At 44.5% G+C, this 25,243-nt stretch overlaps 1 protein-coding gene across 4 annotated transcripts in view; it reads left to right on the top strand.

Moving 5' to 3' along the window:
* The window catches only part of lama5 (laminin, alpha 5), a 154,729-nt gene that overhangs the window by 88,989 nt on the left and 40,497 nt on the right, over positions 1-25,243 (top strand). For all 4 annotated transcript variants that reach the window (XM_054745619.2, XM_015967344.3, XM_054745621.2 and 1 more), the window contains 22 exons: positions 2,519-2,616; positions 2,690-2,870; positions 2,992-3,118; positions 3,192-3,331; positions 3,457-3,572; positions 3,650-3,861; positions 4,656-4,857; positions 5,050-5,194; positions 5,318-5,458; positions 5,649-5,810; positions 6,672-6,779; positions 16,661-16,744; positions 18,045-18,275; positions 18,436-18,549; positions 18,641-18,771; positions 19,765-19,845; positions 19,917-20,131; positions 20,211-20,311; positions 20,431-20,614; positions 21,013-21,153; positions 22,667-22,818; positions 23,140-23,250. In XM_054745619.2, coding sequence (XP_054601594.1) covers positions 2,519-2,616; positions 2,690-2,870; positions 2,992-3,118; positions 3,192-3,331; positions 3,457-3,572; positions 3,650-3,861; positions 4,656-4,857; positions 5,050-5,194; positions 5,318-5,458; positions 5,649-5,810; positions 6,672-6,779; positions 16,661-16,744; positions 18,045-18,275; positions 18,436-18,549; positions 18,641-18,771; positions 19,765-19,845; positions 19,917-20,131; positions 20,211-20,311; positions 20,431-20,614; positions 21,013-21,153; positions 22,667-22,818; positions 23,140-23,250 — 3,177 coding nt within the window. The remainder of the gene's footprint in view (positions 1-2,518; positions 2,617-2,689; positions 2,871-2,991; positions 3,119-3,191; positions 3,332-3,456; positions 3,573-3,649; positions 3,862-4,655; positions 4,858-5,049; positions 5,195-5,317; positions 5,459-5,648; positions 5,811-6,671; positions 6,780-16,660; positions 16,745-18,044; positions 18,276-18,435; positions 18,550-18,640; positions 18,772-19,764; positions 19,846-19,916; positions 20,132-20,210; positions 20,312-20,430; positions 20,615-21,012; positions 21,154-22,666; positions 22,819-23,139; positions 23,251-25,243) is intronic.

Raw genomic sequence — 25,243 nt, 5'->3', positions numbered from 1 at the left:
CAGCCAACACAACCCTGCGACATCCATAGCCTTTAGGAACTCTGGGCAGATCTTGTCCCCCTCCAGAGCCTTGCCTCTAAGGAGCTTAATGACCATCTCAGTGAACTAAGCACCAGAGACTGGAGAGCCCAACCCAAAGTCCCCGGACTCTGCATCCTCACTGGAAGACATGCTGGTGGGACTGATGAGGTCTTCAAGGTATTCTGCCCACTGATCCACATCGTCGCAAGTCTTGGTCAGCAACACAGTCCCCATTATATAACAGCACACTGTGTTGGTAGCACATTACTTTCCCCTCCTGAGGCGGCTAGTGGACAAGAATCTTCTCAAAGCCGTATGGAATTCTTGCTCCATGGTCTCACAGAACTCCTACCATTCCAGCTCTGTGACAACCCGGGCCGCATTCCACTTGGCCTGCCAGTGCACATCAGCTGCCTCTGGAGTGCTACAGACCAAAGGGACTTGATAGGACTCTTTGTTCAGCCTGATGGCATCCCTAACCGTGGGTGTCCACCAGTGGGATCAGGGGTATCCACCACGACAGGCACCAATGACCTTGCGGCCGGAGCTCCAGTTGACCACCTCGACAATGGAAGCACGGAACGTGGCCCAATCAGACTCAATGTACCCTTCCTCCCCAGGAATATTTTAGTTTACAGCTCCGCCCCTTTCTTCACTTGAATGCCCAAGACATGCAGCCACAGATCAGATGAGACAACATTATCAAGCTGCAGCCTACGGTATTCTGGTGCCAAGAGCACATATGTCTGAACTTGGTGTTCATTATGGACAATCCATGACTGGCACAGAAGTCCAGTAACTAAACACCACTCGAATTTAGATCAGGGGGGCAGTTCTTCCCAACCACACCTCTCCAGGTCTCACTGCCATTCCCCACGTGAGCGTTAAAGTCCCCCAGCAGAACGAGGGAGTCACCGGAAGGAGCGCTCTCCAGCTCCCCCTCCAAGGTCTCCAAAAAGGGTGGGTAGTCTGAACTGTAGTTTGGTGCATAAGCACAGACCACAGTCAGAACCCGTCCCCCCACACGTAGGCGGAGGGAGACTACCCTCTCATTCACTGGGGTAAACCCCAATGTACAGGCACCAAGATGGGGGGCAACTAGAATTCCAAACCCTCCTCGGCAACTCTCAGTCGGGGCAACTCCAGAGTGGTAGATTGTCCAACCCCTCAAGGAAACTGGTGCCGGAGACAGCGCCACGCGTCGAAGTGAGTCTGACTATATCTATTGGATCAGGATTAAACCTGTTAATTCTCCCATTTTGGGCTGGAAACTGTAAACGGTTTTACTCCTAATTCCGCCATCTATCCAAAGTATTTTTCATGGAAAATGTTTCGGTATTACGTTCGTTCATGGAGAACCCCCTGCTCCCACGGAGAAACCACCCCACCCCTCCCTTCACGAAGACTGAGACTGGTGAGACGCTTCGCTCCAGCAGCACCTCCCGCTCCTGTTCTCACGCTTTCCTGTATTTTTAATTCCTAAACTTATTAGGACATCTAGACGGACTCCTGACTCCATCTGTCAGCGCTTCTCCTCAGGAACGTCAACAAACGACGCTCACCTCCGCTGACTCAGTGACGTTGGAAGCGGATTTAATGCCACATGACCGTTCAGACTGCGGTCGCCTTCAAAAACATCAGATATGTATCGGAATCAGTGCCACATATGAAAAAATCGTGTCTGTGCTGTTCAGACTGTCATAAAAAAATCAGATATGGGTCGCATTTGGGGAAAACTTTAGATTTTATGCCCTTTTGGCTGCAGTGTGAACGTAGCCTTAGGCTCTCTGAGGGAAACACCTACCTTTCATCATGGAGCTGGCAGGAAAATCTAACTGCACTGAGGTGAACTGCGTTAACCCACGCTGAACTGAGCGGTTTTAGGTTTAGTGATTTGATTTGAAAAAAGGTGAAATAATTGAAGACATGTTATAGTTTCTTCAAAAAGCCACCCTTTGCTCTGATTACTGCTTTACACACTCTTGGCCTTCTCTTGATGAGCTTCAAGAGGTCGTCACCTGACATGGTTTTCCAACAGTCTTGAACAACTGCCTCTTGAAGCTCATCAAGAGAAGGCCAAGTGTGTGTGTGTGTGTGTGTGTGTGTGTGTGTGTGTGTGTGTGTGTGTGTGTGTGTGTGTGTGTGTGTGTGCGCTGCTCGCGGACTACTCTATCCCACCGAATGTGAGAGTGATCTTCCTTTATGCTTGCCTATTGGCAGTCTAAAGAACCGCTGAAGACCCTTTAGTTTAACGCTGCTTTTACATAAATCCTTTATTTACTTGTTTATTTTGACTCAGATTTGTAATAATCTTGAGTTAAGTTGAAAACAAACCAAATTTAGTGGAAACTATGAGTTCAGTTGCAGTTAAACACCAAACTGAAGCTATGATGTGAGACTTTGGTTTTTAAATATTTGGTTCAAAAGGACTTTAATTCCTGTCAGGTATGTTTATTAGTAAGAATTATCATGCATGATTTTTCCTTTTTACTTCAAGCACAAAGTGTTCTTGGTGCCTAAAGAGCAGTTTACCATGGAGTATGTAGAGCTTAAGGTCCACTGCATCAGCACTCATGGACTCTTCTCACCTGACAGGTAACAGGACTTTTACCTGGCTAGGATGTTCAACTGTTACACATCTAATCCTGATCTTTGTTCCATGATGTAGCTCCTCTTGCATCCCATCACGCTTCCAAACCCCATCAGACTCTCTGGTTCTGAAGGAGGGCCAGAGCTCCTCCACCGAGGAGGAGCCCGTCCACCACAGAGATGAGCCCGTCTGGATGGGAGGAGTCAGGCCTCCTTTTGGAGCAGACAACAGTAATCACATGAGACTGGACCCGCTGCAGGTACGGGGGGGGGGGTGGGGGTGGGGGGGGAGGTGCTGTAACAGGCCCGGTTCTGATAGGCGCTGGAATTTATTTGGACAACAGTAACCAATCAGCTCCGTGTAAACTTCCCTCTACCCAGAATGCCGCTGTGTACTCTGCTCGTGTTCAGTCTCTGGGGCGCTACGTCTTCATCCTCCATCATCACCAGCCCCTTCACCCCACCTTTCCTGTGCAGGTCTACATTAAAGCAGGACAGATCTGGCAGGGTAACATCCTGGTCCTAAACACTGTCTGGTGCTCTTGTTTACAACCAAGAATGAAGGAATTGTTGTGTTTCAGGTGTCACCAATGCCTCTTTCTGCCCTCATGCTTATGGTTGCCGTGGCGTGCTGGTCTCTGAGAACCAGGTCATGCTGGACGTGACTGACCATGACATCTTCCTCACGGTGCAGGTTCCTGCTGGCAGGACTCTGTGGCTGGTAAGCTCCACCCACCCAGCGGACTCTTGTTTACAGAATGGGAGGATGGTGAAATACTAACAAAATAATCCCAAACCTTACGTTAGCCTTTGGAGACGAAGCTAACCCTTGGTGTCTCTGAGCAGGACTATGTGCTGGTGGTGCCAGAGGCCAGCTACAGCTCCAGCTGCCTGAAAGAAGAGCCCATGGACAAATCCTACGACTTCATCAGCAGCTGTGGTCAGAACAGCTTTTTCATCAAGTCAGTGCTTTAGACAGAGATGTATTATCTCTACTGATATCTCTGTTTCCTGAGTCTATATTAACCCCCTCCCCCAGTCCTTCCACAGCCTCTCCCTTCTGCCTCAGCTCGGCAGTATCACTCTCAGTGTTCTTCAACAACGGGGCCATGCCCTGCGCCTGCCATGAGGTTGGAGCCGAGAGCGACACCTGTGAGCAGTTCGGCGGTCAGTGCAAATGCTTGCCCAATGTGATTGGCAGAGACTGCTCCATGTGTGCCACGGGCTACTGGGGGTTTCCCAACTGCAGACGTGAGTGTGTTTATGCTACTAGATGACCAGGGTCTACAGCTGGTTTTCGAAAGGCACTGCTCAGAGCCACTCAGATTAGTGCAGCTCAGCCCAACCATCTATTCTGGTTTGGTATTTTTCCTCCACTTTTTCCTGATTTTTAGTCCCCGTTTCATCGACGTTCCTGGCAATCCGTGGCGGTTCTACATGGAATTTCTCCCCGGGCGAGGCCCCCCTTGATCGTTTTGTTTTTCCTTTTTTTATTCGGCCATTTCACACAATTCAGAAAAACCTGATAGGCCTGTGTTTATGATATTATGAATGAAATGTGCATTAAATGGAAGAACATCAAGATGTGACTGACCTTAGCCATGTTAATACAGTTGATTCAGCCCCCACCCGCTCATTTCATTTGGGAAAGACCCAGAGGTGAATTCCCCCACTGCACCCCTCCCCTTCCTGTTCTTCATACACACACGGTGCACCCACCTGAACCCTCTCAGTCAGCAGGAGTGCCTGCAGCTGCAGGGGGCGCCAACTTGCTGTTTCCAGTCCAGACGCTGTCACATGACAGATAATAGAAAACCTCGGTGCGGCGCAGATTTCTTTCTTTTTTATTTTTTGTTCTCAGCGCTTGTGCGCCCCTTTTGTGTCATGAAAAAATGCCGCCCCGGGCAACTGCCCTGTCTGCCCGTGCCTAAAACCGCTACTGCCGGCAATTGCCCTTCGAAAACCAGCTTATGAGTGCACCGTTAGACTCCCTTACACCTGCTCTGGTCTTAGTCTCAGAAGTGCACCGCTAATCTCCCCTGCAGCATGCACCTGTGGTACCAGACTGTGTGAACCGGTGACAGGGGACTGTATCTGTCCTCCAAGGACTCTGCTACCAGAGTGCACCCAGTGTGAACCCCAGACCTTTGGCTGCCACCCGGTGGTGGGCTGTGAGGTCTGCAACTGCTCTCAGATCGGTATCGCCTCAACTGACGTTAGCTGTGACACGCTCAATGGGCAGTGCAGGTACACAGAGATAGATCCATCCATTACTCGCACACACACATGCACACACACGTGCACACATGCACGCACACACACACACACGTGTACACACGTGCACGCACACACACATGCACACACACCAGCAAACGTTCTTTTACAACATCTGACGCATGTAAATCACTAAAAAGTGAATAAAAGTAATTATATTTCCAGATGTAAGAACCACGTTGTTGGTCGCCGATGTGACCGCTGTGCCCCTGGTTTCTATGGTTACCCAAACTGCAGACCATGTGACTGTAACGAGGCAGGAGCTGAAGAGGATGTGTGTGACCCTTTTACAGGACAATGCCTTTGTAAGGTTAGTTAATCACACACACACACACACACACACACACACACACACACACACACACACACACACACACACAGGTGTGAACACCTACACACATCTCTCCTCTCTCTTCACCCTGTCCACCTGCAGGAGAACGTTCAGGGTTCTCGGTGCAATCAGTGCAGGATTGGTACGTTCCACCTGGACCCAACCAACCCTAAGGGGTGCACCAGCTGCTTTTGCTTCGGAGCCACAGACAGATGCCACAGCTCAGATAAAAGACGCACCGAGGTTAGTTTCCATCACATGCTGCAGCTGAAGCAGAATCTAACCACATTCTGGTGATAAAGTCGTGTGTCTGAAGCCATTTAATGCCATGAAAGGTTTGTGATTGTTCCCAATTCCATGTCAGTGATGACATCATCAGCTTCCTCCTTCCCAGGACCGTTAGTTACAGTGCTGCTTGTCTTGTGTTTTCTAGATCATGGACATGAAAGGCTGGGTGCTGCTGGGAGCAGACCGACAGGAAGTCCCAGTGACAGTGTATCTGGATCAGGATCTGGTGGAGGCTGACCTCAGTGACGTTCCTGATGTCTACCAGGACCTCCACTGGCATGCACCAGAGAAATACTTGGGAGACAAGGTGGGAAAAGGACAGGGAACACGGCAGAGTCTACTGGGATGAAATTTTAGGATAACATGTACAGATTATCTGTGAATGGGACCGGGTTTAACTTTGTGCAGACCTGCTCACAAATGGAAACATTTATTATTTTTATAAAACTAGTTTTATTTAAATAAACCCCATGACTATATGTTCCCACTAGAGCTAGTCTCTGAGTCACTGATCTGCAGGTTTAAATGTAGAGAGTACAGTAGAATCTGTTTAAACAGGCTGCAACCCTACACATGGAGAGGAGAGGCCTTTACTACATCTTCTAAAGCTCCACGGACCAGTTTCAGATGTTCAGATGATTCATTAAGTAGAAGTTCATAATTAGCATGACTACAAACTAGAAATCGACACGTCGCATATGTGACGTCACCACATAATCCCCTCTCCTCTAGCGTAGCTGCTACTCACCACATGACCAGAGTTATGGTGGCTCTTTCCTCCTGTGGGAAGTTTGCTGAACTTACAGCCCTTTTCTCTCAGCTTTCTCCGCGTCTGGTTCGATGACGTCACTTTTGTGAAGCACATTTGTAGTCCTGGACTTATTTTCACATAAAACCTAAAATAAAGTTTCCCCGTTTGAACATAAGCGCGTTCTTGGTATCAAAAAGCTTCTTTAAAATTCCCGGACATCAAATGTGACATCCATGGCACAAAACAAGCGGAATTAGAAAATAGCGTTTTTAGCCCCATTGACTTCCATTCATTTTTTCGTTCTTCCAGGGCCCCGTGGTGCTGAAGTACATGCCACTAGAACAGTACCACCCCTGTTCCAGATGTTCATTTTACTTTTGTTTCTCCTGTTCTCATCATGGATCCATGTTTCTACAGGTTTCCTCCTACGGGGGTTTTCTCAGGTACCGCCTTCACACCCAGACCATGAGGGGGGATGCGCTGCCTTTGCCAGCTGAAGCCTCCAGACCAGACATCATTCTAAAGGTAGATAACCCAACCGTGTTAGCAGTGTTTGTGCAAATGGGGGAGGCGCCATCACATGGGCTGTGTGGGGGATTACTGCTTCTGGCGAACTCGTGTGTCCTGCCGAATGTGAGAGCTGGCGGGGGCTTTGAGTTTGGGGTGTTGTGTCAGACCAAGCAGGGCAAGCGGCCCGCTTGGCTATGTGGCCCACTGGGTCAGTGACTGAATGCCAGATAGGCCAGTCCACCCCTGGCTCTGGAGCTCCAGGATGTCCCTTGGAACCACAATGTAACCATAAGATCAGCACCCCCAAGCTGTGTACCAGGTTGTGAACAAGTCCCCAGGGTTCTGGAGCTCTAGGGGGCTCCATGGAACCAGAACGTAACCCAAAAATGTGCATTCTGGACCCGGGTCACAGTTTTAATAAAGGTCCCTAAGTCTAATTGCCATTTAAAAAAACTATTTGTCCATAAATTGGCACAAGCTGGACCATGGTCCTCAGGGGGGTTCTGAGGGGACAGTGGGTACCAGTTGGTACTCTGGACCTAAAGCCACTTACACACCAGCATCAGCTCCACTCCACTCCATGCGGCCCTTCCCAGCCTGGCCACGTTCTTTCCACACTATCATAGGATTGCGGATATAATTGCGCACATGGGCGGTCTCCAAAATTGGCGAGAAAAATAGATATCACTGTTGTCATGAGCGCATCTCCGAGCATGTGTCAGCACAAAAGAGCATGGAGAAGTCCGATTTTGAACCGCCCAGTTGGCTCCATGAATGAGAGAATGAGAAGTTTAATGAGAAATTAAAATCAATAGTACAATATAATATAACAAAGAAACATTTGCAGGTTTACAAGCAAACACACAACTTACACAATGCTAAGAATGGGCGCAGGCAGAAGCATAAGCTTATAAGCCCAGCCCCCCAAACCCTTTGAACTTAAACAAAATTTTAGAATAGCGTACCGATTCCATAATTTTTACATCATGTTTGAAATGTATGGGAATATATTCAAATCCCCATTCTAGCTTTATAAAAAAAAAAAGACCTTTAATGTTTTATGCATTTTTTCATTGACTTGATTCATAATATTTAATCACATTTGATTTAAACATACCCTTAAACTTTACCATTGTTGAACAATCTTTTTGCTCCTGGTCTAATTTATTCCACACATCAACCCCAACACAAGAAATACAAAGTTGTTTCATTTTAGTTCTTACTTTAGGCTTTCTGAACATGTTATACCCTCTGAGATCATAAACACTCTCTCTGATCTGGAACAGATCCTGAATTTGTTTTGGCATCAAATTATACATCACTTTATACATAAACTGTGCAGTTCTTAATGTAACTAATTCTCTTAGCTTTAATACTTTTAAATGAATAAAAAGTAAATGTGTATGCTCTCTACAAGCTGCTTTATTTACAAGTCGGATTGCTCTCTTTTGAATTATAAACAAAGGCTTTAAGTGGGTTTCGTAGGTATTTCCCCACACTTCAACACAATACATGAAATAAGGCAGAAATAAGGAACAATACAAAAGATATAAAGCTTTTTCATCTAAAAATTCTTTAACTCTATAGAGAACTGCTAATGATTTCGATAACTTTGCTTTAATTGAGTCAATATGCGGTTTCCAACTTAACTTTTTTTCTATGGTTACGCCAAGAAATTTTATTTCATTCTCTCTTTCAATTTCTGTATTATTTATTTTGAGATTTGTATCCACTGTAATTGCTCTATTAGTAAATATGATAAATTTTGTTTTATTTAAATTTAAAGTTAATTTATTTAAGTTAAACCAACACTTTAATGCATTTAATTCTTTCTCAACCTTGTCCATTAATGTTATTAAATCTTTCCCAAAACTTAGAACATTAGTATCATCTGCAAATAGTATGAAATGCAATGTTTTAGAAACTAAACATATGTCATTAATATAAAGAATAAACAACAAGGGACCCAACACTGACCCCTGTGGGATACCGGTGGTCACTGTCAGTAGCTGTGAATCAGTAGCTGCGTTTTCATGTGGCAAATTTCCTCAATCCGATTGAAATCTTGGTTGATCGGAATTTCCGAATCTCTGTTCACATGGACACGAACTGAAATGATCCGATCATGCCGTGCGTACATATGCACCAAGCATTTAATCCGATTAAATAGGTTGAGCATGCGCAGAGTTGCCTTTCACGAAAGAAAAATTGTAAACAAACGCCATGAAACGAAAAGAAAAATGTAAAAACAGAAATAACTATTCTTCCCGCTTTCCTGATCCATTTATTCAATTTAATATTTTTATTTAGCTCATAGAAGTTACGTTTTCTTCAGTGAATAACTGCAGATATATGCTTTGCTGCATTTTATTGTTGATTAAAATAAGGGAGGGTTATGTCTGCCTCTTGATCAGCTGGTTCGCGGGTCTGAATTGACAGCTGTTGCGCTGCGCTGCGGCAGAGCGGGGACGGGGGGGGGGGGGTTAGCCTCATGTTTTATTACTGAGCTCTGTTGTGGCTTATTATTAATAACATGTGACGATCAGCTGAAACTGTTGAGAAAAATCTGTTCAAACAAAATAACAGAAGATGTTCAGAAAGTTTAGAAGCCTGTGTTCATCATTAACGAACCGCATCTCAGGTCATCTGCGTTTACGTGCTTTTAACGAACACGGACTTTACTGTCGTCCAGAGTATTTAACCGAGGACGTTTTCCTACCCAACATCAGCCTCCAATCAGGTCTGTAAAACCCAGATTATCCTGTGTTCTTTACAAGCGCATCTCCATCACCTGCTGCAGAAGCTGCTGTGTTCAAAGCTGACAGAAACGGGGATCCGTGCGCTGCAACCCCCACGATAAACCTGCGTATTTCCAGTAAAGATTTGAACATCTTTGTCGAATGATTTGTGCAATAATCAGATTTTTATTTTACTTCCACAAAATGCAAGTTCTGAATTAAATATTACTGAAACGGGACGGCTTGTTGTCGGATTTAAAAGCCGCCGCTCGTTAATTACACCGTCATTTTTGAAGTCAGGCAGTCCAAATAACAGCGGAGAGGCCCGCTGGCTGTTACACACATGCGCAGTGGGCATTATTTTACCCCAACAATCCGAATGGCTGTGTACATGCACGTCAATCGGAATGAAGAACGGAATAAACCACCTCTCTCAATCGGATTGAAATTTCAATCCGATCGGGCCGAATCGGATCAGAATATTCTGATTGACATGTTTACATGCAGAATTTTCAATCTGAATGGGCATTCAATCCGATTAAATATGCGCATGTAAACGTGGCTATTGTTGTTAATGTGGACATATTGGAGTCTGTTCTCTAAATAACTCTTAATCCAGTCATAGGCCACACCCCTGATGCCATATCTACACAATTTTTTTATTAATAAGTCATGATTAACAATATCAAAAGCTTTGGTCAGGTCTAAGAAGACCCCAACAGCATATTGTTTGTTGTCAATTGCATCAGATATTTTCTCCACTAGATCAACAATTGCCAGAGAAGTTGTCCGATCACGTCTAAAACCATATTGCTGTTCAGAAAGAATATCATGATGCTCAATAAAGTCATACAATCTTTTATGAAATATTGTTTCTAGTATTTTGGAGAACTGAGATAAAATAGAAATTGGTCTATAATTAGAAAAGTCATGTTTGCCTCCAGCCTTATAGATAGGAATGACTTTTGCAACCTTCATCCTTTAAGGAAATCTTCCTGATTGGAGAGACTGGTTACAAATATGTGTAAGTGGTTTGGCTATAATCTCAATGATTTCTTTTACAACCGACATATCAAATCCATCTAAATCTGCTGACTTTTTACTTTTAAATGTTTTAACAACTGTTATAACTTCATTTTCATTTGTGCCTTGAATAAATATGGTTTTGTCTAAATTTGTTATTTTACTCACAGCATCAGCATCTAATTTAGTATTTGATATATCCTTTGCCAAATTTGGCCCAATTTCGGTAAAATACTTATTGAATTCATTTGCTATTTCTTCAGACTGATAAATTTCTTGATTGTCTTTTGTTAGAAAAATATTTGGAAGACTATTGGTTCCACTACCCTTTTTTATTACATCATTTAATATGCGCCACGTATTTTTAATGTTAGATTTATTTCCTTCCAATAATTTGCTATAATAATTTCTTTTACTAGATCTCATAATACTTATTAATTTATTCTTGTATATCTTGTAATTCTGTTCTGCTTCCTCCGTTCTTTTCTTTAAAAAGTCTTTATACAGCTTATTTTTTTTCCTGCAAGCCTTCTGAATCCCCTTAGTTATCCACGGCTCTTCAGCATATTTATTCTTATCCACCTTATAAAGCAAAGGGCAGTTTTTTTCATAAAGAGAAGTTATAATATTTAAAAATTTTCCATAAGCCAAATTTACATCTTCCACATAAACCTCCTCCCAATTTTGTTCCATTAAGTCAGTTTTAAATGAATTTACTGCTTCTTGATTTTTTAGCCTTGTAACAACCACAGATTCACTTTGAGTAGTTACAGTTGTCCTTTGTACGACTGTGAAAACCGGTAAATGATCAGACATATCGGTAATTACAAGACCACTTAACACATCATATTCAAGAATATTTGTAAAAATATTGTCGATCAGTGTCGCACTAGTTTTTGTAATTCGAGTTGGCCGAGTTATTAGTGGATACAGTCCCAAACTAAACATGGAATTAATAAACTCTGTATTTGCATTTTGCATTTGAGGATTCAACAGGTCAATGTTAAAATCCCCACAGACAAAACACATTTTTCTGTTGATTATATCATCATACATATCAACTATTTTTTCTTTAAACATTTCAACACAAGATCCTGGTTTCCTATACATACAACTGACTAACACATTCTTAGACTTTTCTATTTGTATTTCCACAGATACACACTCCATAATGTTATCCATAACTAATGTCATATCACCCACCAATCTACTTTGAAAGTTTTTATCAATATACAAAGCCACTCCCCCACCTTTTTTGCAATCTCTACTTGTAGAAAACATATATCCTTCAATTTGAAACACAGATATCCTCCCTTCCTGGAGCCATGTCTCAGAGATTGCTATTACAGTAAATGGATGATTTGATTGCTTCAAACATTGCATAATCTTCACAAAATTTGAATTTAGACTTCTACAATTGAAATGTATAACAGATAATTTACCTTTTATAGTGACATTATGTTCAAACTGGTCTTCAGTATAGTATTCACAATGATTTTGTACTCTAGTGTAAAAATTGTTATCTGGGTCAATGTCATCCTGCATATCCTGTGGTTTATATTCTGTGTAGTCAAACCTTTGCAATTGTAAATTTTCATAACTTGAATTACCAGTCTCTGTTCTTACTGTATTGAGAGTTGAATAATCCAGATTCTTCGTATATCTTCTTGTTGTATCATCCATGCGTGAAGTTGGTTGTCTTCCTCTTGTTCATCCTTGGTGATCCACAGCAGACGTATGTCATTTGTATTGATCAAGTTCTTTAATATCTCTGATGACCATCACTTTTGCCTGCTCCGGGGGACCATTTAGCTTTATCAGTACTTTGCAGTTTCTTGTCCAAGTGTCATGGATCTTCTTTTCTTTTCTCAGGATCCTTGCTTGCCTTGCGATTTCTGAGTTTCTTTTCGTAAGATGCTCATTTACATATACACTTGTACCCTTTAATTTTTTTGCATTCCTCAGCACCTCCATTTTACATTTTCTACTGGCAAGCCTGATCACAATGGTTGATGTTTTACTATGTTTTTGAGCCAATGAGTGACAAGCCACAATGTCTTTACTGGATATTGCAATATCTTTGCTGTTGAAAAATTTGATCACCTGATCCTCAAGTGAGGGAGAACCTGGAGAATGAGTAGCAGTGATTTCAATGTCTTTTCCCCCGTCACAGGCTGCGGCCTGTGCATAGGTACGGTGTATTTCCAGTCCTGATATCAAGAGATCATCCAACCTTGAATGTTGCTCCAACTCGTCAACCCTCCGTTCAAGCAGCTCAATTTTTTTGTCCTTTTCTTGTATTAAAGCCTTAAGTTGCTTGACTTCTTTCAATACCTCCTGTAGGCCGCTTTGCTGTTTTGCCACTTTAGTTATCTCATGTGACATGAAATTCAAGGACTTTTTTATCTCCTCCATATCTTGGACCAGATTCTCCATAGACATCGTTGTTCCAAACAGTTTCCTTGGATGGTTAACTTTATGGCGTTGTCAGATTCCCAGCTGGTTGGAACATGTGCCGAAAAAAATATGTCCAACACTTCATGTATCGAATAAATGTTCAATACTTCATCTAGCTCAAAAATGGTTTAAGCCAAAGGTTTCTAATTACTTAAGCCACAAAAAAGCAAGCTTAGAAAAGGTGGATGTTGTCTTATTTTGCTGATATTCATATATTAGGAAAGCTCAGCAATCTCACCACACCTACTCGGCAGCCATCTTGGAAGAAGCAGACCGCCTTGGGAAGAGGGCCAAAAAGATGTCCGGTTCCAAGATCCAAGGCTACCTAAATGAGAACACTCCAAACCTGGTCCCGGCAAAGTAGATCTGATGCTAGTGATAGTATCTTAAGCACTAATCTGATCACCAGCCATGCCCAATGGTCCCACACTTAAGCCCTCACTTAGTCTGGGCAAAAATAAACCTTGTGGTTCTGGTACTCTAGCCATTGTCAATACATTACTGCCATATTTATTGTCATGCAGTTGGCATGAAATACCTTTAGGACATGATGGCCAACTGACACAGTTACATTAACCCTCTCAGGCTCAGAATAAGTTTTGATAAAAGGACGAACAACTAAGTCCTTCAGGGGAACTTCTGAGTTAAAAATGCTCATGAGATACGTACGTGGAGTAACCAGGTAGGCAGGTTTTTACGTAGCAAATCTGCAACGCCTGCCTCCAGAGGCTTAAGTCACTTGGCAGTCATTCCTACACTACCAACCTGACACAGAGTTTATTGTTCACTAAGTATATGGGGACATTCCTGAAAATTTAAACAAGTAGCACAAGTTACTCTCAAGGCATGAATGCCTATGTCTACACTGTAAAATTATTAATAATGTATTGTAAACCGCTAGGGTATCATGACCACCATTTGTTTTTGCTCAGAAAAGGGGCTTGAAAACAGCAATGGGAGCTTTAAGTGTGGGATCCCCAGGCATGTCTGGTGGTCAAGTAAAGAGCCTACATCCATTCCTAGAGCTGATACGTCTTTTCTGGGTTAACTCTGGGACAATTGCCCAACACCAAAAGTTTATGGAGTGTCCCAGTGATGCTCACCTTTGAGAGCATTTGGATTTTGTGGAGATTTGCCGAAAATTGAGCTGAAGTATCCCAGACTTGAGGCCTGTTGTCATGGTTAACCCTGTGACAATTGCCCCATACCAAGTCCATGCCATAGAAACACTACTGTGTGTGTGTGTGCGTGTGCGTGCGCGCGCGCACGCGCGCTCTGTCTTCTCCTTCCCCAGTGAGTCATGGTGGATGGCTGCTTATACTGAGCCATTTTAGTCTACGGACTGTGTCAAACTAGCAGCAACGTGGCAATTTCCAGGCGCATCCCAGAAGCGGCACGCCAGGACCGGGTTCTAATTTTGACACGAGCCACTTCTTGGAGATGTCATTTTCCACAGTTAACACCATCGACATATAAATAAGGGGGCTGTAAGGCTGGGATCAACTGACGACACCTGGTCGAACTAGCTACAAGCTAACCTGAAGCTAACCCAAAGCTAATGCGGAGGTGGGAGCTAAGCTAACGGAGGTAGCAACCTAGCTACAACCGGAGTTAACTGTGCACAACACCAGAGCTTCTGAGTCAGAGATACGCCGGGCTGACCGCTGGGTAAAACCGGGTGGAACACAGAGGTCTCCGAGAGCTCCACAAGCCGATAGTGGGAACCCAGCTCCACCAACATGTTGTATTTCAACCCATTTTCTACAGTGCAGCATTATGTTAAATGCACTGGGTTTTACCCTATTACATTTACATTTCATGGTTAAACAGTACATGTTAAAATCTAAGCTCAGCTCGGCAGTGACCTAAAATACATAAATATAATTTTACTTACCGAAAAAAATGAAGTGGAGACTCCTTGGACGCTCTATTAGTGCAATTAATGCCACAGCAAGTCATTTTGTCCAACAATTGCACAAAAAATATCCAAACAAGAATACACACACACACAGAGACTCAAAATCCCGGAGCAGTTTCCAGGCCAGACCGAGGCTCTACTGAGGCCTTTCCACGGAGCTAGCTCTGTGGTCACGTGGGTCTGATGCTCATTAATTATACAGAATTTTAGGCTTTTAATACACTTAAACAGAAGAGTGAGAAAAAAATTCACCCCCCTCAGAGTTGTCATGAGTGTAAACTAGATCATTTAAACCTAAAACATGTTCTGGGACCAGGCTGTAAACATGTTTATTTCTGCTGTGAAATTGGTATTTTTAACATGGGAGTCAATGAGGATTTGCTCGCTTCTGACACCAGCCCCTAGTGGATGAGGGTGGAACTGCAATTTTTGGTACTTGTGGGTTGGCCTCAATTTTAGAGCCACATTGTGGGGGCCTGGTTAACACAGGGCTAGACAGGAAATCACACACTGTTTCAGTGTAAAATCCCCAGTCATTTTCACAATAAATGCTCTGCAGCAATGCAATTTCATATGTATGAGGCTTATGTGTGACGATATGGAATGTGATTTCCTTAGTTTTGGGTTTAACTCATTAACTGTCAGCCATTTCCTGATTAGAAAAGCCCTTCGCTGCCAGCGTTTTTCAGCATTTTCACAGTTTTTTTAAGACTCACAGAACGTTGCACACTGTGATGACGTCAACGCCAAAACTACCAAAACAAAGAGTAGACTCACCTCTTACATCAGGAAGATTCTGCACATTTCGAGCGTTATCCATTCTTTCATAATCCGTTGTCCAATTGTGATCGGTAGAAGCTTTTCTGGTTCGCTCCTCACTTTTTTTTACAGCAGCGGCCTAAAACGATCTCCTAATATATGGCCCTTCTGCTTCCTGATCACGTGATGCTCGCGGATGAAGATCGGCTTTAGAACTGGAATGTTTGTTCTCATGGTATGGGGGCTCGTCCGACACCCCACATAGTAAAAAACAATGCAAATGACGACTTTAGTTGTCAATGGCAGTGTGCATAAACAAACAGTGACCTAAAGTCTCAAGGGACTGGACATGACTGAAAGCGTATTTGACTGGAAAGGACTTTACTGGACTTGACCGGAAAGGACTTGATTGAAAATTACTTGACTTGACTGCTAAGGGCTGGACCAGAAGGGAAGGTCTAAAATGGCTGGAACGTAGCTGGAAAGGACCAGACTGGATCTGACCATGACCAATTGTAAGGGACTAAATTGGACATGACTGGAACCAGACAGGGCTGGAAGTGACCAAACTGGACCGAGACTTGACTTGACCGGAGCGGACTGAAGGGGCCAGAGTGGAGTGAAAGGGACTGGAACTGTAACGATAAGGACTAGACCGGAGTGAAAAGGACTGGAATGGTCTTGATTAAAAAGGGCTTGACTGAAACCAGCTGGAGAGGACAGAATCTGGAAGGATGGGAATCTACTTGACTGGAAAAGACTGTACTGAAAGAGCTTCGAAGCTACGATGACAGAACATGGACTGTTGTGAAGGACTTCCTGAAATAGGGTGTGCGTGATGATGTGGAGAGGTGGAAACTGGTCTAGGGAATGCTGGGAATTGGAGTTCATGTAATGTCTCATGCAAAGTGGATGGCTGGAGGACTGGAATCGTTATAATGTTTATTGAAGTGGACGTTTTTTTCTGAGTTGCTGTAATTTTCTGATTTTGTGTCCTACAGGGCAACCAGATGAGTTTGGTGTACATGGAGAGAGAATACTCCTCACCTGAAGAGCCTCACCTTGGAATAGTTCACATAGTTGAGGTAATAATACTTTTACAGGGGTTTTACCATCCATTCATCCATTATTGTCTGCAAATGCGGGGTCGGGTAGTGGTAGCAGCAGCCTACAGTGGGTTCAAAAAGTATTCAGACCCCATCAATTTTTCACTCTTTGTGAAGTTGCAGCTGTTTGCTAAAGTCAATTAAATTAGATTTTTCCTAGATAATGCGCACATAGCACCCCATATTGACAGAAAAACACAGAATTTAAGAAATGTATGCAGATTTATTAAAAAAGACTAACTGAAATATCACATGGTCCCAAGTATTCAGATCCTTTGCTCAGTATTTAGTAGAATCACCCTTTTGAGCTAATCCAGCCCTGAGTCTTCTTGATAAAAATGCAAGAAGTTTATTACACCTGAATTTGGAGATCCAGAAATCTATTACCCTTGATGGTGTGTTTGTAATTCTATATTATTAAAATAAAATTTTTGTTTAACTACAGTTTAAATTTGTTGATGTTCTGAAAATCTATTCTTATCAGTCCCACACTGGGAGACTATTCTGTTAAATGGGATCAAATCTATTCAAGTATGTGTTCCAGTAAAGGATTAATTTATACTTCTATTTACACTGTTGTGTCACACCCTGTCCTGTCTCCCTGTTTGGTTCAGCCTTGTGTCTCGTTAATTACTCCCACCTGCCTCTCGTTTTCCCAATCACCTCAGCTCCCGGTCCTCCTGTATTTAAGCCCCGGCTGTTTTGTGTCCTGTGCCGGTTCATTGTTTCATTGTCCGCGTGCGTTCCAATAAATCTGTGTCAAAGAATCCTACCTGTCTGCCTGCTTCCTTCCCGGTCTGGATCCTCACCTCTTCTCCGCTCCACTCGCCACATGCCGTGACATGTTGTTGTTGTTGTTTTGCCAAATGTCCGGGTTATTCCAGCTGGGTGTGCGTCTGCATGGGATCAGTGAAGAGGCCGTCATTTGTAGTTATTCCCACCATGCTGCCAGAGAGGTGCTAATGTTAATATTTGTAAAGCTTCAATAGATTTATATGTTTGAGCTGATCAATGGTAGGTCCATTACAATCATGCCTAACTCCATATAGTCATTAGAACCGTTAGATTATCACTCATATTACTCAGAAAGGCTTAAGGAGTTCTGACTCACTCGCCAGCGTGAGGTTTTGTTTTTCCAGTGCTGAATTTTCCAAGTTGGTCCTTTTTCCTTTGAGGTGGATCTTCATACACCTCCTCCATGTGGGGAAAAGGTTCTGTAGAGCACCTAACCAGATCACACCTCCAGACTCCTCTCCTCTTCCTGTCTTGCTCCACACAGGGAAGTTTCCATCATTCTCAGACAGGAAACGCCGTGTCGCGTGAGGAGTTGATGATGGTTCTGGTTCATCTGGAGTCCCTGCAGATCCGAGCCCTCCACTCTCAGTCTGCCCACTCTGTGTCTTTGCATGGCGCCGTGCTGGAGGGGGCCGAGCCCTTGCCCTCAGGACGTCACGCCAACAATGTGGAAATCTGCATGTGTCCGGCCAACTACCTGGGAGACTCCTGTCAGGTGAGGCTTTCAATCCATCACTCCGCCTCCTGCATCAGTCCTAGTTCTGAATTAAAGAATGGAAGATAGATAGAAAACAAGCCTGCTTTTGGACCATGGTGGAGGTGGTGCTGGACTCCCAGAGCCAGAACCTCCATCTTTAACCTTTGTTTGTGTGTAGAAATGTGCTCCAGGCTTCTACAGAGACACCATCGGCCTGTTCCTGGGACGGTGTGTTCCCTGCAGCTGTAACGGACATTCGGACCAGTGTCTGGATGGGTCTGGATCCTGTGTGGTGAGGATCTTCTCCTCCATCACTTCACAATCTTCACATCTCAAATCTGAGCGTGGCACTCAGGGAGCATCCCTGTATGTTTGTCTGTCAGAACTGCCTGCATGGTACTGTTGGAAACCACTGTGAGCGGTGTAAGGATGGTTTCCTTGGTAACAACAGTCTCGATGGACATGCTGTGTCCTGCTCCGGCTGTCCCTGCCCCCTGAGGGCCCCGTCCAACAAGTCAGTGAACCCGTCTCACCTGTTCCTTTCCTCAAATACAGTCAGACTGACCGTTTGTGTGAAAGTTCTTGAAAAACTCGTTTCAGAAGCTTCCTGAACAGCCTCAGTTTGATGAACTAGAGTTTCCATCCAACAGGGATGATGAGCTAACCGCTAGTCCTTCCTAATGAATCATGTGACCCCCATCGTCACCAGCTTCCTTCTGGCTGAGTGCAGAGCTACATTTAACTAACAACAGGGATGTTTGAAAAGAACCTGTCACCTCCCGGTCTGCCAGTTTAAAGATGAAATCCATTCAAGATGGCAGCAGCACACTCTATCAGCGGCAGCAGAGCGGCGCACTCACAAACTTCAGAGTGGTCTTTTTCACACCGGGAGAGTCTTGGCTGCGACAGCTTTCTTGTTGTCCTCTTCGATGGACTCGCAATATCACAAGATCCCTCGAGATTTCAGGTCACTGATTGTTTATGCAATCCGCCGTGAAACCAAAACGAAGGAAATGATGTTTGAGATCGCTGTTTGATGTCATATATGATGTTGTACCTCTCCACTGCCAGAATCAAAGCCATGAAAGCACACCGCTGCACTTCTGGAACGATGCTGTGAGTAAATTAGCCGTTGGGTCACACGTAAGCTTCATTTATATGAAATTGCATCGCTGCAGCACCTTTATTTTGAAAATTAGCAGGGATTTCCTGTTTAGCCCTATGTTAACTGCAGAAATTGACGTGTCCCAGAAGGGGCACCTGATCCTATCTTTAGCGGCGCAGCGCGGCGTGCCACTTCTGGGAATTGCCGCATTGCTGCTGGTTTGCAACAGTCCATAGACTATAATGAAGCAGTGATGTTCTGCTTTCAGTGTGAAACCGGGCTAATGGCGACTCAGACAGGCTGTGAGCACTTTATTTCTCTGAACAGAGGCTGATCAGGAAGCTTTTTTAAACGGAAGCTCTTCCCACCACCGCGCTGATGACTCTGATGGTTGCTGTGTAGTTTTGCAGAGGGCTGTGTGCAGAAGAACGACGGGTTGCAGTGTCTGTGTAAGCCGGGTTACTCTGGACCACACTGCGAGAGGTGAGCTTTTACCTGTCTGGTTTTTCCACTTGGTGCTGGTTCCTAGTTCTAACTGTGGGCCTCTTGCACAGGTGTGCTCCTGGTTTCTATGGCAACCCCATGGTGCTCGGTAGTCGGTGCCAGCTGTGCCACTGCAACGGTAACACAGACCCAAACATGTTGTTCACAAACTGTCACCCACTAACAGGGGAGTGCCACAGCTGCATGCACAACACTGCAGGACACCACTGCCACATCTGTGCTCCTGGTTACTATGGAGACGCCATCACTGCCAAAAACTGCAGCAGTGAGTTTTACGTCAGATTTATCAGAGGCTGATGGGGCCCTGCTCCCAAAGTGAAGTCATGGTTTTCTGCTCTTCTTAGAATGCAACTGTTCTCTCTGTGGGACCGAGTCATGTGACCCTCACACGGGACAATGCCTCTGTAAGCCCGGGGTCACTGGACAGCACTGTGAGCACTGCCAGGTAAGGCACCTCACCTGTCAGAGGCACTACTTCTGTCTGCAGGTGTGGTTGCTTCTGACAGCCCCCATCTGGTCCCAGGTGTCGGCTTTTACGAGAACTGGTTGTGTTTTCTCTCCAAGGTGGACTCGTTTGGCTTTGACTCGTGCTCCGGCTGCCGTCAGTGTGACTGTGACACCTCGGCCGCTCTCGTCCAGTCATGTGACCCTCAGAGTGGTCAGTGTTCCTGTCAGCCTGGAGTCACTGGTCCACACTGCAGGCAGTGTGCTCCTGGGTTCTGGGACTATGGACCTAATGGCTGCAGGAGTAAGTTTGTTGAGTTCTGGGTGAAAATCCCATCTGCTCCTTTTCCTCTGGATCAAGTGATGAAAACACACTGGTTCTGTTTTCTTAACAAAGGAGAGAGAAGCTGCAGCTGCTGAAGGCAGATAGGTTTTCATTCCTGGGAATTTTGTCAGGTTAACCTTAGTGGGAGACAAGAAATGCATCTTAGCATTTGTTCTTGTTTCCCCTGTCACTCCCACAACCACAGTACTGAACCTCTGATCTCGACCATCCCACTCCTGGGGGTCACATGTCATATAAAACTAACTGCTGCCGTGCTGGATGAAGTACGATGCAGTCAGTTATTTCAAAATACTGCTGCACTTGGATAAAACTGTATGTTTTACAAAAAAGTCAATAGTTTTGGTGTGTCTGTGCAGAATGTGAGTGTAGCAGGGGCCTCTGTGATCCCCGGACCGGAGAGTGCCACTGTCCCGATGGAATGACGGGAAAACAGTGTGACCACTGCTCCCAGGAATACAGCGTTCCTGTGGAAGACGGTCAAGGAATGCACTGTGAACGTGAGGAACACACTAATGCATGCATGCACACACACACACACACACGTGAGCACATGCACGCACATATAGAAGAGGAAACAATTTTCTATATAGTGCCTCTCAAGATAAAGCACAAGCACACACTCTTGCACACACTCTTGCGGGATGCGATGTGGGATGTTTGGGCAGCCTTGCTAATCTTCATGATTTTCCTGTATAGTCGTTGGTTGCTCTGATAATAAATCTCAGTTAAATACATCACACAGGAGACACACACAGTGATATTTGAGAAGGGATATGAAGTTCATAGGATTCACTAGCCTGGCCTGCCAGACTCCTCCTCTGTTTAATTCTGCACAGAGAAAGGCTCTGGGAACTCCTATTCAAATAGCCCCGCCCCCTGAGAATTCTAACCGAGCCAATCAGCGCTGAGCAGCGTACGTCACACACCTCAACGCCGAGTTTGTCATAAACATGGCGGCTGAAGCGGAGTTCGCTGCGACTCTTTCCTCTGGTCTAAATGACTTGGACACGTCTTTAAAACAACAAGTAGAAGCGCTAAAAGCCTTTATTCTAAAGAAAGATGCCATTTTTGACTACAGCTCTAAAACTACAGCGTCGCACGGTACAGTCGGCATTTCCGTCTTTTTTCTGATTGGTTATTTTTGAGCTGCCTAGTCCCGCCCCTCATGTTCCTCTGCCTGTGAGTTACCAGACTCTCTCTCTCAACATTAGGCATAAATGTTAGCACTGTTGCCATTTTATTGATTCCAAAACCTTTAGAACTAATTGTTGGAACTCAAAATTAGTTTGGTAAGCTCTGTGACCCTTGACCTCCATACACAGGTGCATCCATTTATGAGAGAGTATTTAAGGGGACCAATTGTAAGTTTCCCTCCTCTGTGAATATCCTCTGAGGAGCAGCAGCACGGGGTCTCAGAACCGCTCTCACATGAGCTGCATCATGGTTTAGTCTCAGAGATTTCAGCTGTCTGGTTCCAGTTAGGAACGTGTTGAGGACATGAAAGACCACAGGCACAGTTCAAGTTAAGGCTTCACGTGGCAGACCAACAGAAATGTCAGATAAACAGAAGGGAAGAAAGGTGAGAACAGTCAGTCACCCACAGACCAGCACAAAGACCTACAACATCATCTTGCTGCAGATGGAGTCACTGTGCATCGTTCAGCTATTGGGTGCACTTAACACAAGGAGATGCTGCATGTGAGAGTGACGCAGAGGAAGCCTTTTCTCCACCCACAGCACAAACAGCTGCTTGAGGTTTGCTAAAGCACATCTGGACAAGCCAGCTTCATTCTGGAATAAGGTGCTGTGCACTGATGAAACTAAACTGAGTTATTTGGGCAGAACCAGGGCGTTATGCATGGAGGGAGAAGAACACAGCATTCCTAGAAAAACACCTGTACACATGTACACACCATGCACACACATACACACACACACACACACACATACACATACACAAACACACCCTAACAATGACTGTGAGACATGAGGACGGTGTGTGTCTTTCAGAGTGTGACAGCTGTGTTGTTGTGCTGCTGGAGGATCTGGAGGAGATGAATGATGACTTCAGCCTCATGTCCAGTCAGCTGACTCACCTCAACAGCAGCTCCATGGCCTGGGCTCAGTTGCAACGGCTGAACCAGTCGATAGAGAACATCTCTGTGAGTCTCTGCATGCAGAGCTGCGCCTGTCATCTTACGACCGGATGAAACTATCACACAACTTAAGTACAGATCTTGTGTAGCTCGTTTTTATCCTGGTGAAGGTTCTCAGTCATCCAGGTCATGGTCATTCAAAAGGGCTCAAATAAAGGCAGCTGCAATTCTTTGGTTTCTGGAGGACGTTTGAGACATCTGAGAAGCAAAGCGTCTTCAAGAAACCAAAGAAGTCCAGTTGTCTTCATTTGAACCCTTTTGGATCTCGTTCTTCATCGAGTAGAGACCGAGATCAGCTCTGATATTCTCATGGTTCCATCCTCTCAGCTTGCCGTAGAAAACTACAACAGCACGCTGGATGAAAGCCGGAGCCGGGCCAACCTTCTGGACGCTGACATCACAAACATCAGTGATGATATGGATGAACTACAGCAACAGGCGTGGAGCACACACACACACACACGCACACACACACACACACACACACGGTTCATCATAATAGCTGACATTTTTCTGAAGGTTGATTTAATTTACAAAGCAGAGAAATTTAAACCTCGTCTTTCACTTATTTAGGATTTAGGGTCCCAGTTTGGATTTTCTTCTTTAGCTTCACACACGTGAATTAGGCACACTGTTGAGTTAAACCACAGCAACGAAGTTACAGGGAGGAACAGAAGAATTTGAACACCCTTGATTTAGCAAGTTCTCCCACTTAGAAACCATGGAGGGGTCTGAGATCTACATACTAGGTGCATTTCCACCATGGATGTAATTTTGGGGGGGGGACAGGGGGGACATGTCCCCCCCCCCCCCCCCCCACTTTTTCCAAAGTCAAGTTTTGACCCCTGCACTTTTTACCATCCAAAAACCATATTACGCTATATTAAATTGACACTGGTTGAGCTCTAGGACCAAGCGGAAAAAAACTGTGTTGAAGCCTGTTAGCATACTGTAAAGTTCCCCCCCTACCCCCCCCCCCCCCACACACACACACACACACACTTCTAAAGTGAAAATTACGTCCATGATTCCCACTGTGAGAGACAAAATTTAAAATGTTCAGGAAGTCACTTTGTATTAAAAAGTAAAATAATTTATTTGTATCGCACTGCTGCACATAAGTATTTAAACACCTGGCAATCAGCGAGAACCCTGGCTCTGAATATTGTCCCAATCCTAGCTCCATACTCTGAGACCTGTAACTCTGCCGTGAAAAAGTCTACCTGTACTCCACGCATTAATCTGAATCAGCAGCACCTGCCTGAGCTTACTAAACACACCTGTCCACCCCTGTCAGTCACACTCCTGCTACTACCATGAGCAAGACCAAAGAGCTGAGTTGTCTAAGATACCAGAGAGTAGTGATGGGTAGACGAGGCCTCGTGAAGCACGGACTGCATTGGTAGTGCCACAGTGTCGGTCTGCTGACCCCTGCTGGAGCGTGGACATTATTGCAGGCAGCAGACATGTTCAGTCAGCTAGTTTATACAATAACATGTTTTCCGTGTATTCCAGATTGTACACTGCAGTTTAAAATATATTTGATACACTTAAAGTACACAGTAAGATGAATAATGTCACAATTTGTGAAAAAGTGAAACTATCGAGAAGTTGAAGTTGCGTATAGACCTGTCTAAAGTAGGCTGTTGTTATTATTATTCATTTTTGATATGTTTCACGGTGATGTCTTTAAAACGAGTCATTTAGAAATGAACAAAAACCCTGAAGCAGAAACTTGGAGGGATAGGAAGGAAACAAGCAAATAGCTCATTAAGAACAGAATGATCTTTCATGGATCTCCTTCCATTTTCTTTTGGGCTCCAAAACGTGTCAGTGGCTGAACACTGGGACAACTTTGCTTCAGAAGATTTACTTTTGGTAGAAACTCATCCTGTTGGCAGATGGAGACACTCCTCCGTTAAAATAAAGTAGGCTAAAGACGACGGTGTCCCTCCGACCGGGGCTCCACCCTTGGTGGGGTGTTACTGTTGATAAGAAAGGTGAGGGATCATCTCAGAGCTACGCACGAGGAGCTGGTCAATGGCATGAAGAGAGCTGGGACCACAGGGTCAAAGGTCAAACATGGTGATAATCATGTATTGCATGGAAAATTTCCCTGCTCAAGTCATCACATGTCCAGCCCTGTCTGAGTTTCTCTAATAATAATAATAATAATGATACAAAAACATTATTAATAAGAAGAATATCAGCTGGATTATCCAGAGGCGGCATGGGAGAATGTCCTGTGGTCAGATGAGGCCAAGGTAAAACTTTTTGGTCTAAACTCCACTTGCTGTGTTTGGAGGGAAAAAAGGATGAGTTGCATCCCAAGAACATCATCCCTGCTGCTGCATGGGGGTGGAAATATCATGCTTTGGGGGTTCTTTTCTACCAAGACGACAGGACGACCACTCTGAGTAAAGGAGAGGAT

Source organism: Nothobranchius furzeri, chromosome 15, assembly GCF_043380555.1.
Source record: "Nothobranchius furzeri strain GRZ-AD chromosome 15, NfurGRZ-RIMD1, whole genome shotgun sequence".
In the NCBI taxonomy this organism is placed as follows: Eukaryota; Metazoa; Chordata; class Actinopteri; order Cyprinodontiformes; family Nothobranchiidae; genus Nothobranchius; species Nothobranchius furzeri.
This window is presented reverse-complemented; position numbering and strand designations above follow the sequence as displayed.